This window comes from Notothenia rossii (genome assembly GCF_949606895.1).
Source record: "Notothenia rossii genome assembly, chromosome: 3".
In the NCBI taxonomy this organism is placed as follows: domain Eukaryota; kingdom Metazoa; phylum Chordata; class Actinopteri; order Perciformes; family Nototheniidae; genus Notothenia; species Notothenia rossii.
The window spans coordinates 28173131-28187843 of record NC_136901.1 but is presented as its reverse complement, the minus strand read 5'-3'; the positions used below and the strand labels follow the sequence as shown (position 1 = coordinate 28187843).

General features: G+C 41.1%; 1 protein-coding gene across 19 annotated transcripts in view; it reads right to left on the bottom strand.

The window, feature by feature from the left end:
• Positions 1-9517, bottom strand: part of LOC307031803 (uncharacterized protein) — a 51874-nt gene extending 42357 nt beyond the window's left edge. For all 19 annotated transcript variants that reach the window (XR_013806078.1, XR_013806079.1, XR_013806080.1 and 16 more), the window contains exons 1-4: positions 9491-9517; positions 7449-7475; positions 1431-1502; positions 698-814 (exon numbers count right to left, since the gene is read on the bottom strand). Coding sequence is in view for 11 of the 19 variants with exons in the window: in XM_079669215.1 (XP_079525341.1) it covers positions 698-814; positions 1431-1502 (189 nt within the window). In the remaining 8 variants the exon portion in view is untranslated. The remainder of the gene's footprint in view (positions 1-697; positions 815-1430; positions 1503-7448; positions 7476-9490) is intronic.
• Positions 9518-14713: the final 5196 nt, after the last annotated feature.

Sequence of the window (14713 nt, the reverse complement as noted above, 5' to 3'; positions counted from 1 at the left end):
TTTAATTTCACTGTGGCTTTTTAAAAATACCAATGTAACATTGGTGCGGTTATTTATATCAGTGAATTCAACGCCTTTTAGACTTATTAAGTGTCTGCGGGAAACCAAAAAGGTTTTGCTATAATGCCTGTTTCTTACAGTACTTCATTCATTCGGTAGTTTTTGTATGTTAAATATGGAGCCTGTCCTCTTCCAGAAAACAACATAAAAGGTTGTTTGTTCAAGCAGCCTATTACGACCCATAGTCACGTTTTAAAGTTTTCGATCTCTGTCTCGGTCTGCCTTTTTTCAATGGAAAATCTGAAATTGTAGGACAGTTTGGCCATTATAATGCTTTTTGATTAAATTTCTGGCAAGGAATGTATATTTTATTTTCAGAATCTACATCTGTTGGATGTGTAGGATCTTTAGTTTGATAGATATTACGAAGATTATTTCAAGTTTCGGAGTATAAATAGAACTTTATTCTCCCGATTGATTTAGCGATATATGTAATACTCAACAAATAAAAAAACACCAGTTTGTCATTGTTAAAACCCTCTCGCAGGATTATCTCCGCAACGGATAGCTCATCTTATAGCTCAGCGCAACATTTAAGTATGCCCTTTGATACAGTAAGGACAATAATAACTGCATTAACTGTTGGCGTACTTGTTGTAAATATGCTGTTAGACGTCAGTTGAAAATGAATACTCACTGCTAGACCAGGTACACCTCTGGGTCCGTCTTTCCCCGTGTCCCCTGGAGGCCCCCTTGGCCCCGGAGGACCCGGTGGCCCCGGAGGCCCCGGTGGTCCAGCTTGCCCCTGATCTCCCTGTGTGGCAAAGCACATTTAAACATCAGAACTATGTGATATTAATGAAGCCGCTGAGAGTGCAGCCTCTGCTGTTGAATGATGATGAAGAGAAAGTGGTGGAATTAACTTGTGGGTGGCTATGGACTGCCTCCATTCATTACATGGAGGACATTTTGCTAAAACTAGCAGGCAAGATGGAGATGAAATGTATCGGATTTATAGCTGAAACAGTAATCCCCTAAAAAGCATGCATTTCTAAATGGACTTAATGAGTTTAATAGGGGCTGTGCATAAGACAAAACGTAAGTCAGATTCGTAGAGCAATAATACAAATACACAGAGAATGTGTGGTCCATTTTTATAGTGGATTATAAGAAACTCTAAGAAAATATCTAACTTACAGGGAGTGTGTTTTAAGTAGAGCCAGGGCAGTAATTCATGCAACATTAATACTGCCTTATTTCTAGAAAGAAAATGTCCATATTTCCCTTTAACAATAACAGAAGGAGTCTCAGAGTAGAGTTATGACAGGTCCGTCTGAATGGTTCGCATGCAAACTGCAGGACGCCCAGAGAGAAGTGATTATCGGTGAGACCTGGTACGACAGAGAGCAGAGTGAGGACACAGCCACTACCTTAATGAGACGCCGCTTTATGAGCTGCTGGTCAGCGGAAAGAAAGCCATGATTGATCTTAGGGAAGACCATCTGAGCAGGTGTGTGAGGTCAAGAGGTCGAAGGTCAGAGGTGAGAGAAGGTTGAAGGAGGATGAGGTCCCAGAAGAAGAAGGAGGAGGAGGAAGGCAAATGCAAAAAGAAACAGATTTGTTAGAAAGGCCAGTGTTCGTGAACCCTGGTCCAGCGCACTCACAGACGGGGGAGAAATCCACAATTTCCAGCACAGAGGTGGTTTGTACCCATAATTACCACCTCAGGGGTGCGAGGGCGCCACAGCGGGCTCGCACTCCCCGGAAATATGGGAATTTCTCCTCCTCTGTGAAAGCGCCGTGATCATCTTCATTGCGCCTGATGCTCAGTCAGACCCTTCAGCCTCACACACTGAAACCAGTTGAGGTTCATTTCTAACCTTGTTCCTTTCAATGCTTGCATTATTCTGCTCGTGTCCATTGGTATTAAGTGGCTTCATCCAGTGCTGAAACAAACCCCCGAATCCTGAAGGGCACATTGGTTGGGTTGGGAGGATTTGTGGTGAACCATGGGCATGAGCTTTAGAAAAACATTTGCCACTTTGGTTCATTATCGAATATTCCTCTTGGAGTTCTTTCCACTTATTTTAGCATCAATGGACACGAGCCAGACCATGTCTTCTTGTTCCAGTCAGTATTACTGGGTTGTTAAAGGCCACCTTTGCTTTCAACGGGGAACCTGGCATGTAGCGTGGAACCGAGTTGAAAACTGGTAGCGGCAGTGGGGGGGGGGGGGGGGGGAGAAGCTAACGATTGATTGGCTGTGATTAATTAGATGGGTTTTTTCTGTCCATCATCGGGGCTTAGGGGAAAAAGCAGCTGACAGTGATTCATTTACTCCCAGTGTGTGCTGCCGAGGGGTCGGACTGAGCAGCTGGGCGGCACCAACACCGACAAACCTTGACAGTCAGGATCTGATTGCTGTGCAAAGCAGCCAGCGTGGGGAGACCAGGCAACCCCTACAGGGACAAACAGCACAACAGGGCACAACACACGACATCAAACACAACGACCAAAAAAGGAGGGAAAAAAACAAGCATCATACTTAAATATTCTTACAAATAGCTGTTTAAATAGCTGCAACATGCAATGTTTTTTTTTTTAAACTAGTTCAAATGTAACTGTTTATTACATTTGAGAACATTTTTGTTTTAAGCATTCCTTATAATTCAACTTCACTCTCCACAACGACAAAGCATGCACAATGGCACTGGGGTCTTCATCTGCATAGAACATGCCACAATGTCATCGTTAAATGACCACTTCCTGTTGTTTTCTATCAAAAATACAGACAGAACATTTGTAAAGATGATTATCATAGACTGCTGGTAAATTTAGGCGCTCTATTGTTCGTAGAGTTTTCAAGGAACATCAAGGGTTTGGGATGTTCACTGGGAATTCAATCAAATGGTTTCCAATTTCCTCTCCAACATGACAGATGTGATCCACTCGTGAAAACTGAATAAAAAGAAGAAAAGCATCGGGACTTCTCCTCGTTAAGAGGGGTTTATAGCTGGATTTTAACTTAATCTGAATCCAGAAACATTGACATACTGTCAGATAAACATGCTTGAGGATGTTTCATTATCATTTTCCAATGTTTTTGCCTATAAAGATTTTTATTTCGTTGCAGTTTATTGCATGCCGGTCAAAGGCGGCCTTTGATAGTGACAAGTCCTTGACAGACATTTCCAGTAAAATGTCCTCTGAACCATGAATTGAACATTTGCAAAATCCCCCCGAAGAATGCTTGTCCAGTCGTAGTTTAGCGAAAATGATTTAGCAGGGCAGGGCCAGTTTTCTCAAAAAGCCAAGATCCTGTGTGGCTGTATTAAGAGTGATTTTAAGAGATCAAAGGGTTTGTTTTTTGTATCCGTTTTAAAACTTTAAAAGTACTTAAAATGTCAAGCAGTAAATGTGTATCAACAAAAAGCAAGACAAGTCTAGCAACTTAGCAAACGATTAAAATGTAGCGGTTTTGAGCTTTAATGCTAAGTATAAATAAGAACATGTGAGGATTGCAGCACATTGGTTGTACACTGATTGCATTTTCTCTTGTTTATCTTCACGCTGCAGGTTTAGCTTCACAGCAATACCCAACCTGACTGAAAGTATTTCTTAAAGGCTGGCACTCTAGCTTAAACATGCCCTGTGAGAGATCAATCTCCCTCCGCATTCGAGCTTAAGATAAAAATCTGGTCTATCCAAACATGGCTTAGGTGCCATCCCTCTGGTTTTCCAAAGATAATTCAAAAAGCATGGCTCATTAAGAATATGGCTTTTAAGACAGGCTGATTTAATTCAGCAGAACAGAGCCATACTCTGACTTATATTGCAGACAATAGCCATGCTGTGTGCAAAATGGGATTGAAGCACACATATTTCTCAAGTTATTTACAACCTCAAACATCTTGAGGACAAAGAAGGAAAACAACAACTGGATTATGGTCAGAGACTATAGAAAAGGTCCAGGCATGATAATGTAGTGTGGCGCATGCAGGCTGGCACTTGTGACAGTTTTCTGGGTTTTGTCCTTTTCTAATTATTTTGATGCATGAGCTTTGAAAGACTCTGGAGAGATGTCGACAGCATGTTGACGAACTCACTCGCCAATATGTGTTTGAAATCATTATCTGGCCTAAATAGTTTGACCTTTCTCTAAAGAGAGAATGGGGAAAAGCTTGCCTATGGGTCAGTTCTCACCCTACGTTGCCACTGCATTGACGTCCATGTGTGAGTATGATAATGACACAGAGAATCATAACCATTCACAGATCGCTTTGTTTTGCTTTTCTCCTCCAGAACGGATGCTGGTTATTTGGGAAACTTCTACGTATTAGCCTGCAGCAATATGACTGCAATTGTAGTAAACAAAAAGCCGTATATGAAGACAATCAGCAACAGCCGTCAAAGGACACTGGCCAGAACCATCATCTCCGCGACCACACCAAACACACAAAACATCCCGAGCAATTTCAGGCTGAGGCATTCTCTGAATATCTATATGTGGAGTGGATTACCAGTCCTGTGCACAGATGGCTGTAATACGTTTAAGAAGGAATAATGCATTCATCTGAAGCCTCAGATTTGGCATCAATGTGATACATTGAATTTGGTGAAGTGAAATTAATGTTAAGGCTTCTTATTTCAAGTGCAAACGGTCTACTGCATAACACTTCTGATTCACGACTGGAGGGTAAAATCCTGGAAATTACATAATCACAGTTTACTTTGGAAGAACAGTGCAAATTGGTCAAATCCCACAATGTGAGAAGTAAAGTCCAGGACAAACTGGGGAAGATTTCTATTTAAATCTCAGGAATGTTTCCTCTAGCTGACCCAGGAACCTCTGTGTGATATATTCAAGTGGTTTCCTTTGCACGATACTCCTGATATCATGAAATCAACAAAAATGAATCTCCTCAGGCCTCAAGCCCATTGACTCATCTAAGGCTCCAAAAAAGAGCAAAGAATAGTAGTTTTTCAATGGAAAAGCCATCTTTGCTCTACCATGAGATCGACATATGATTAATCCAATTATCTTCTAACAGATCCTGCCCTTTCCTCAACAGCTTCTGTGTAAAACACCATCTGGCCCGTCAGGTTATGTAGCTTGTGCCATCCCTCAAAAAGACCACACACACCTCTCATGGTGACGCACCGAGACAGTAACGCCTGTTAATTATACCCCAGCAGTGGAGCTCCAATGGTGGCCACACATTTGTTGGTCAAAAATTGTCAATTTGTTATTTGTTGTTTGGGTAACTCTTGTCGTTTGGACGTGGTCTTTGACCTCCAGAGTCGACAAATGGGTGACCCTGACATGTGCGGAACAGGCAGAGGAAGTGTGTGGCCATGTGGAAACTCTCAAACTGTCTTGAGTAGACCCTAGAGACAATTAACAATAGTCCAAGCTTTAAATGACTCTAAATCGGATTAGATTTGATGATCATTTCTTAGTAGAATTTTGGATCCAGTAGTATTTTTGACTTTTCATTTGAAATATCCAGAATATTTTATATTGTTTTGTTTATATTTTTTATATTGATATCATATTTTGCATTTTACTTTTAATTGTAAATTATATTTTCCACCTTCTTAAGTATTTTAAGTATTGTATTTGTATGTCAGAACACACTTCTGCTTCTGTGAAGTAAAATGTTTTCCCAAATTGGGATCAATAAAGTATCTATCTATCTATCTATCTATCTATCTATCTATCTATCTATCTATCTATCTATCTATGACTGTGGTGTGTAGAGAACATATTCCTAACATGCTCTGTTGTTTAAATAAACCTCCATATGGTTTCCATATCATCTCATTTCCAGACTGAAAGAGCTAAGGTCCGACAGTCCTGGTATTCCACTTATTCATGAATGAAATTGTTCTAATACTGTTCCACTACATTTACCTGTTAGTCTCATGTGCAAAGTCAATATGCTATTCTGCGGAGGTAATATCATTTGCCAGTGACCTAGACTGCTTTCATGCCCCTGTAGTCCTTCGAATGTGACGCTGCGTTCATTTGTATCTGTTACGGGACAATTTTGCTGTAATTGGAAGTTAATGAAATGATTTCTCGAAGTGGACAGTTTATTTATCTACTCTACAAAACAAATACCGGCTTGCTGGGGCCTGTTCCAATCCTGTCAGCCACACTGCTGTGTCTAAATCGTAAATCATTTCACTGATAGAGACAGATGACTCCATTTCCCAGGTTAAAAGGGTACAAATTATGAGCAAAACCCCAAAATTATATCCAACCAGAAATAGTTGACTGTGGTCAATCCAACCAGAGAGCAAAGATATTTCCTCTCTGCCTGTTTGCAGTGGATCCAAATTTACTACTATCCCACTTTGTATATTATTACTAGAGGATATCACAGTGCTGGAAATGTATTTGTAGATTGTAAAAGTGTGAAACCACTCAGAGATCCATAAACTCTGTGAACTTGGCAGTCATTTGAGGAGGATGTGTAACATAAGATGTGTCACTTTGAGACCACTAATCAAATTTCGCATGGGAAGGTCGTTTGTATTGACTTCCAAATCATAAGAAATGCAAGCAGCACTGGCCTGGAGGAGAACTGACAAAGTTAATTGGCAAACTACTAACGTCTGGTTGGGCGCCAATACAGAATTGGGATCAGATCCGCCTGGGAGATGGCTGGTTCTCTGGTGACAAGACAAACCTCTGTGTTGTTGTGTTCCCTGTCCTGCAAACTCCACATGCTCTCTGCCCTCATGGAAATCAATTATGGCTTTAAAGGGATTTTTGACTGCATACGATCTCCTGCTTAAGACGTCAGATATAGGGGGAAGTGAAAAGTGTGTATATGCATGCGCACATGTGACCCCACTTAATGCAATCTACTTTAAACAAACCTGTGCAGTCATAGTATACTTTTCTGAGAGGGCTCATTTTTTAACCGTTATTCGAGAAGAAATTAGGGCTAGTTGGAGATAGAGCAATTCATTTCAGAGTCTGTCAAGCACGGAAAGGCACTCACATCATCATCATTTAGATGCTGCACTTTCATAGAAATGTCAAACTACAGAGCTGGAAATGATTAAAGGTCTGAATACGCCATGTCACGTTGGGGATTGAAGTGAATCACCAGTAATTATAGAGACAGAGCTAGTTTGGCTTTTGATTATAGCTGAGATTGAGCAGATATCTTCTGCTGATGGGCAAACGCTCGTGCTCATATCGAAGAGGTAAAGAAAAGGTCTCAAGAAGTATTTCACCCCCTCGCACGTTTGCCTGCCTATTCTTGATGTGGAAATAAGCAGTGCTGAAATGCTTGTTGTCTTTGGCCAGATGGGAAGAACACTATCCCGGGAATGTCATGCATCTCAAACCTTTTTGCCCACAATACTGCCGGGGGAGACACACACATGCAGTCACATCAGCTAATCACAAGAAGTCAGAGTAAACCACATACCCGTGGTCCCTGGTCGCCTTGATCCCCCTGCAGAAGGCAAAAAAAAGAATATATCTTTAAATGAGGACAAACACTGAACAGAAACAAGCACAATGCAAGTCATAAGCGGAGACTCGCACCGAACTCACGGAGGCGTTATTCAGAACACATTGATAAAGAAAAATAATACAGGAACCCAACTTGTGGTTGAGAGTAAAATCACTTATGATAACATGGACTGACATGAATTGGATACGAGGGAGAGAGAAAGAAACACGGCAGCGGTGTGAGGTTTGGTGGGTTTGAGGTGGGTGGGGGGGTTACGGGGGCTGAGTGTGGGCGAGCTGCATTGCCAGGCCAGATTTTATGCCCCAGAGATTGTTGGCTTTCTGCCGTCTTTGGGGGGGGGGGGATCTCTGTGGACGGAGCACATTTCTAAAAAGGAGAAAAAACGCTCGGTTTCGTTTCAAACTGCATGGTGCACACTGTGGCTTCATCACATTAAAGTAAAACCGAACCAAGAGTACACTTTTGTTTGAAACAACTGAAGGAAGACCAAATGTTGGACACTGAATTATAACCGCAATCTGTCAAGAATCGGATATCTGAACACCCTTAAGTCATCTCATCAGACGCACTTCGCTCTCCTGTAGGCCATAGCAGTAAAACGAGCTGCGCGACTTATCACACCTGGGAATTTTGTCAAACAAACTTCAATGGAAAGCCTGAGTAATTTCAAATAAAAAAAACAGCTCTCATTTTTTGTGGGGCAGTCGTTCCAAAAGCAGATTTAACGGGGAAACAGTTGTGAATGGCCACAATGATGCACGCTGTATTCGCGTTGGGTGGGAGGAACCCACACAGTTGTTTTTCATTTCATGAAACTGCAGATGAATTGGTTCACATGAGAGACATGAACATGCATCTCATCAGCAACACTGGGGTGTTCACATGTCATAACGATTCTCAACGATTATCTAAATACGGCTTCTTTTTTATGCTTTGAGGGGAACCAAATAAGAGATTACACTGTTGATTAATTACTTTGGTCAGAGACAGCAACCAACGTCATTCCACACCCCGCGTAACCAGAACATCTGTTACCAGAAGAGTGTGACTTGATGCACATGACAAGTGTTTCTCTGTGTTCAACTTTAGCTCTGGTTAGCACTCTCACGCTATTTCATTTTATGTTTTGCATTTTATGGCATAATAATCCTTTAAGTATAGTGGGTTGCTGTCCAAGTTGATGCTCACTTCATCCAAAATCTGAATAAATATTTAATGTTTGCCCTGTAAAACAGAACAGATTTTCCCCAGTAGCATTTTAAACTGTAAGTGTGCGCTTTAAGCCACTTCCAGAACGATTGAATCGAGGGGCTTTGCTTTGAATCAAGGGATGTCGTTATGTTAGTGTTTCAAAGCAAAGCCACGTGCACGCATTTGTCCCAAAGTCCTTCACACTCATAAAGAGACAGTGTGGAGACTTTTCGCTGCTGTTTTATGGAGGGATGCTGAGCGAGGCATTTAAGGGCTCCAGCTTGAGATCTGGCTTTCAGTTTCAGTGTTGTAGATGTGTGAAGGACCGGAGAATTTAAATATTCAGGATGGCTTTAATGTGGGAATTGTTGCAGCAAATGCAAAAGGATACTAATGAACAAATGAACAGTGAAAATGCACAAACATCAGGCTTCATATTTCTTACAGAGATAGTTTGAAACATTCTGACATATTCAATTTCTTGCTGATACTTATACAGTAGGGGAACATTGATGTTTCTAGAACCAAACAGTGGCTAGTGAGATTGTGTTACATGTGGACACAACAATGCTAGCTGTTCCCTTCTGCTTCCGGTCTTTGTGCTAAGCTAAGCTAATTAGCTATTGTCTTCAGCTTATACACATGGACATGAACTTTCAGCAAGAAAGCAAACTACTTCCCAAAATGTCCAACAATTGCTTTTAGCAGTGGAATAAAATATCTGATTTGATCAACATTTACACAATTGAAAAATAACTAAATATAATATATATATAATAAAAACTAAATATAAAATGACTCACCTTTTCACCCTTGGGACCTGGAGTGCCCTATAAAGAGAAAATAACGAATTGTTTAAACACATGGAAATTACACACTATGGTCCACGTTAGTCATTTGTAATCATTCTGAAGTATAATACAATACAACTGTAAAACCAGGGCGACCAATCATGTTAGCCGATAAACAAACAGAGCTGCTCAACAAAGCTTGAACATCATGAACTAAGAGGGAAAGGTGAAATCAAAAGATTAACAAATGTAATTTTTGATTAAACTAACATTGTGCACTTTTTGACATCGGTTTCAGAATTTGATTTGAAGGCCCTGTCACAGTTTGGGAACCGGTACCTTATATAGTCGGCAGGGGTTATACAAACATACAATTAAAACCAAAAACAGGCCCAAATCAAGTCCATGTTTACGCTGAAGATCAAATCCAGCAACTCCAACCAAGTTTTGGCCAGCATATTGTAAAAATGTGCCCTGAACAAGAGGAACACTTCTTTGTTTTTTCTTTTAAAAGAACAGCAGTTTTTGTAAGGCAGTTTCTGCATCCAACTTCTGTCAGTCAGCAAGCAGGGTATCCTGGGTGGGCTCCGTGAAAGAGTGGAGTAGAGGATTCGACAATGAGGTGTGCATCCTTAAGCTGCAGCCTACTGAGCTTGTGCTAAAAAATACTTTTTTTTAACATGGATGAAGCCCAGTATGCTGGACTCCTTTCTTCCTCTGGGGTCGCACTTTTTGAAAAGCTGGCTCTGGAAATCAGTATTAGATCAGAGTGACTGACTGACCGACCAGCCACTTGGCAACAAACTGACAGACTGCTGTGCCATGTATGCTGATGTTCATTTTCACATGAGAAGCTTTCTGTCAAATATATTTAATAAGATCAAAAATCGAGGAAAGATCTGAATCTTCTGCAATCACATCCAAAGCCTGGGGTAGTGTGCATTTCTTTATTTGTCACTCCCAGATAATGCCAGGTACTATTTGGCCTCGGGTAAAAATAACAAGTTGTTCATCCGTCACTGTGGTGAATGATCTGCAGTGGTAACTTCTCCAGACTGAAACTGCCCAAACTTTACTTTTCCAAAATACCAGACATGCAAAAAAGCGTGCTGACACAAAGTCATGGTGTGATGACATTAGTATATGTTTATTCCAAAGAGAGAGCCTCGTGTGACCCTAAACATTAAGCTGGTAGACATACAGGCTTCACTGCACTCGCTTCAATGTCAAGAGGCAGTCCAGCTGTTTTCCTCAACCGATTTCTACCACAGTGCTCCAGTTAGAAGAGTAATAAGCTGCACAGTGCATTTGGACCTTATTCTTAATGCAGAGTTACTATTAGTAGCTTTTTGTTTATGTTTAGCGGTGCATGTATTACCAAATGGATCTGCACTAGGCACATCCTGCCTTAATTCTGAGGTTATGAACCTGTACAGCAAGCTTGTGCAATGCAATGTCACAATAAATGTCAAATGTAGGGAAACTGTGTTCACATCAACAATAGGCTGATGACAAACACACACACACACACACACACACACACACACACACACACACACACACACACACACACACACACACACACACACACACACACACACACACACACACACACACACACACACACACACACACACACACACACACACACACACACACACACACACACACACACACAGACAGAGAGAGGAGGTGGTCTTGCTGCTTACTTGTCTGCCCATATAAAGAGCCACAACACACTTGTAAACATAAAATGCACCATTATGAAAACAATGTTTCCGATTGTGGTTCCCTGGGGGGGGATAATAGAGGCAACATATTGGAATAAAATGCCACTTTTACTTTTACAATGTTGTAGATGTATTCCAGAGAGGCTTAATAAGTTTCCAGCATTTTCCTGAAAATGGAAAGGCAGCAAAACAAAATCAGTGCCTGCTTTTTGTTGTGTAGGAAAATTGCCTGTGGACAATAGAAGGCTATTGACAAGCTGTTACTGCAAACATATGAATGGCTCCAACAAAGACATTCATAAATAAACCCACTGCAGCGTTGTGCACAAGCCAGCTTCACACATTTTATCTGGCATGGAGGAATACAAATAGCTGGCACACCAAATGACTGAGCCAAATGACTGGGCACCAGAAGTTTGTGGGAAAAATTAAAGCTCTGCTTGACATGATTGAGCATTTAAATAAATCCAGATTGTTAGATGATTAGTAAAGCCACAGTTAAACTTGATACAATCCATGTGCATATAAAGCATGTCTATATTTGTAATGAGGATGTAAATGTATTCAAGGTGGTCACAGATCAAAAAAGAGCCTTTTTTTATCTGGGATATCTGTATTTATCAGTTTTTGATGGACCCCTTCATTTCAGATAAAGTTGTATGTTAAACCTTAACTCTAACCCTACTTATAAATAAAAAGGGTTTTCAGGGTTAGGCCTCCCCAGTTTGGAGGGCTCCAAACGGTTTGAGCGGAGGCTTAAAAAATATGACATTAGCCACAATAAGATAGCCACCTATTTTATGTTTTTGGTGTAGTTTGCACTTTATGTCAAAGTAAAAAATCCAAGGTAAATTTTTTGATGAGTGTCTGCGATAATTACAAACAAAATCAATTATTCTTCACTGAGTAACTGCAGACAGTAATCAGAGGTATGCTAACAGACTTTTATCTGTATAGATGGGAGGGGGGGGGGGGGGGCACATACAGAAAAGGGCAGTGGGTCAAATTTGAGGACTACTGTACATTCAGACATGTAAGTTTCATTAAACTAGTGATATGCATTATACATAGTTTATTTCTCTTTTGATAATCATAAATGAATGATTTAAATACAAAGGCTACAATCAGAAGTGTTTGTCTATTTATACTACAGGGAAGGAGTAGTGCTTTTAACACAACTAACTATGTCTTGCAAAAAAACGTCATTTATCTTTTCCATCTGCTCGTAAAGCATGTGGAAGTGATTTGGCAACACAGTCTGCACCTGCTCATTATACTGCCCATCATTTGCACATCACTTGGACGGACAGCACCCACCGGAGCCTTTCAAAAAGCTTTAAGCGAGTACAGTGAGTGTCTTTTATGGAGACTATTAGCTCTCCTGCAAAGACTATTTCAAAAGCAGCACACTGTGCTACAGTAAATCTGCGGCGGGTGTCTTTTTGTTGAGCATTCTTTGCAGTTTTTGTGGTTTGCGGCTGCCTTAAGGAAGGTGTCTCATCAGCACCTGTGTGTTTTTCACATCTGCTTCTGCTCTGGCTCTTTTTCAAAAGCAGCCCTCCAGCAGCAGGTGCTTCTGTTTGATCAAACCTGCTCACTGTGCATTACTTTGTTGAACACCTATCGTACCTGCAACACGTTTACAATTAGATTACTCTGGATTCTTGAATTCTTGGCTCCTCCTTCGCGTCGAAAGGAGCCAGTTGAGGTGGTTCGGGCACCTAGTAAGGATGCCACCTGGGCGCCTCCCTAGGGAGGTGTTCCAGGCACGTCCAGCTGGGAAGAGACCGAGGGGTAGACCTAGGACCAGGTGGAGGGATTATATCCCTTCGCTGGCCTGGGAGCGCCCAGTCAGAGCTGGTTGATGTGGCCAGGGAAAGGAACGTTTGGGGCTCTCTGCTGGAACTGCTACCCCCGCTACCCGGCCACGGATAAGCGGGAGAAGATGGATGGATTCTTGAAAAGCCATTTTCACATCTCAAAACTACCCTTACCAATATGGTTCGATGAGTTTCTGTACGATTTACGAACAACTAGTAGCTTGAATGACATGTAAATTGGTTGAAGGAAGATACCTAATCTTAATTATAGTGGCTGCTTTTTCCAATTACATCGTTCTTAGGCCACTTGCAACGCAAATTTGAGTTCTGACTCACGTTCTAAAGCATTCAATCACCTTTAATTAAGACCCAATTCAATCAAAGCAGGTAAGTCTTGAGGGTTTATTCAAATAAATCACAGCTTCTTCTCTTCCTCTTGGCGGTCCACTACCGACCCAAAGACACTATAAAACTGAGTGGTATTGACCTTTTCGTGTTATGCTCAGCAAACAAGCCAATATTTTAGTCTTTCAACATATTTCTATAGGAGCCAAGATCTGTGCTATAAACATGTGTGCATTTTGGATTCGATTACACATTTACTGTAAGGGTGGGGACAATTATTTCTCAGAAAACCTCTTTAATTTAATTTTAAGTGCCCGTAATTGTCTCGAAAAATACCAAATGCGTCTGTCAAAAGAGTTATGATGAACAGAATGCAGTTGCCCCAAAGCAGAAGCCCTGTATCCACTTATTGAAAATGACACATATCGCATTGATGGTAAGCCTCACATCTTCTGCTGCTTAACGCTGGGCAAACTCATGTCAAACTCCATGAGAAGATTTGTACCAGAACATCCTGCGTGCATGATATTGTCGAGTTTATGGTGGACCACTGGATCAGGATTAAGCTTTTTTTCTATCCTGATACATGACTAGCTTCTCGTTCTCAGCCAAACCATGACCGCTATCTCCTGCAATGGCCTGAATGAGCTGTTGGTATGAGAAAAAAAAGGCGGAACCCCCTGCCACCTTTAAAACAGAAGGGGGGAGAAATATGGAAAGGACTACAGGGAAATATAAAAAGGAAAACGGAATTGGCGCCAAACCCGCAAGCAGCATGGACATTCAGATCTGACAATGTCAGTTACTTCACTTCATATTAGACGAAGTGAATGATGCTCAATAAAATGATCCTGGCACATTTCACATGTGGCCGATAATCAAGATGTGAAAATATTGCACAATTGTATTTTCCTATCCTTTGTCTTTCATTATGAATTGAGAACAACATTTATCTTTATGTTACCGTCATTTAACCTGTGCCAAACAAATATTTACGGTAGATGACTTTTCATAAGACCAATGATGGAAAACAGATTTAAGTATTGTTGTAACTGGGAGGCGTGTGGTGCAGTGGGTTGTGCGTTGATGTTGGGATCAGGGGGTCACAGGTTCAAACCCCACTGCAGTCAGCATGTCTTTGTGTCCCTGAGACACTTCACCCCAAATTGCTCCTGTGGGGATTGTCCACAGTATTGAGTATGTAAGTCGCTTTGGATAAAAACGTCAAACAAGTGACATGTAATGTAATGCAAAGATTTATGCAAATAAATATCTATTTTGACCATTCTTTTAGATCCTTGAGAATCTTGTGAAAGCTATAGATGACCCTGAATGCTGCA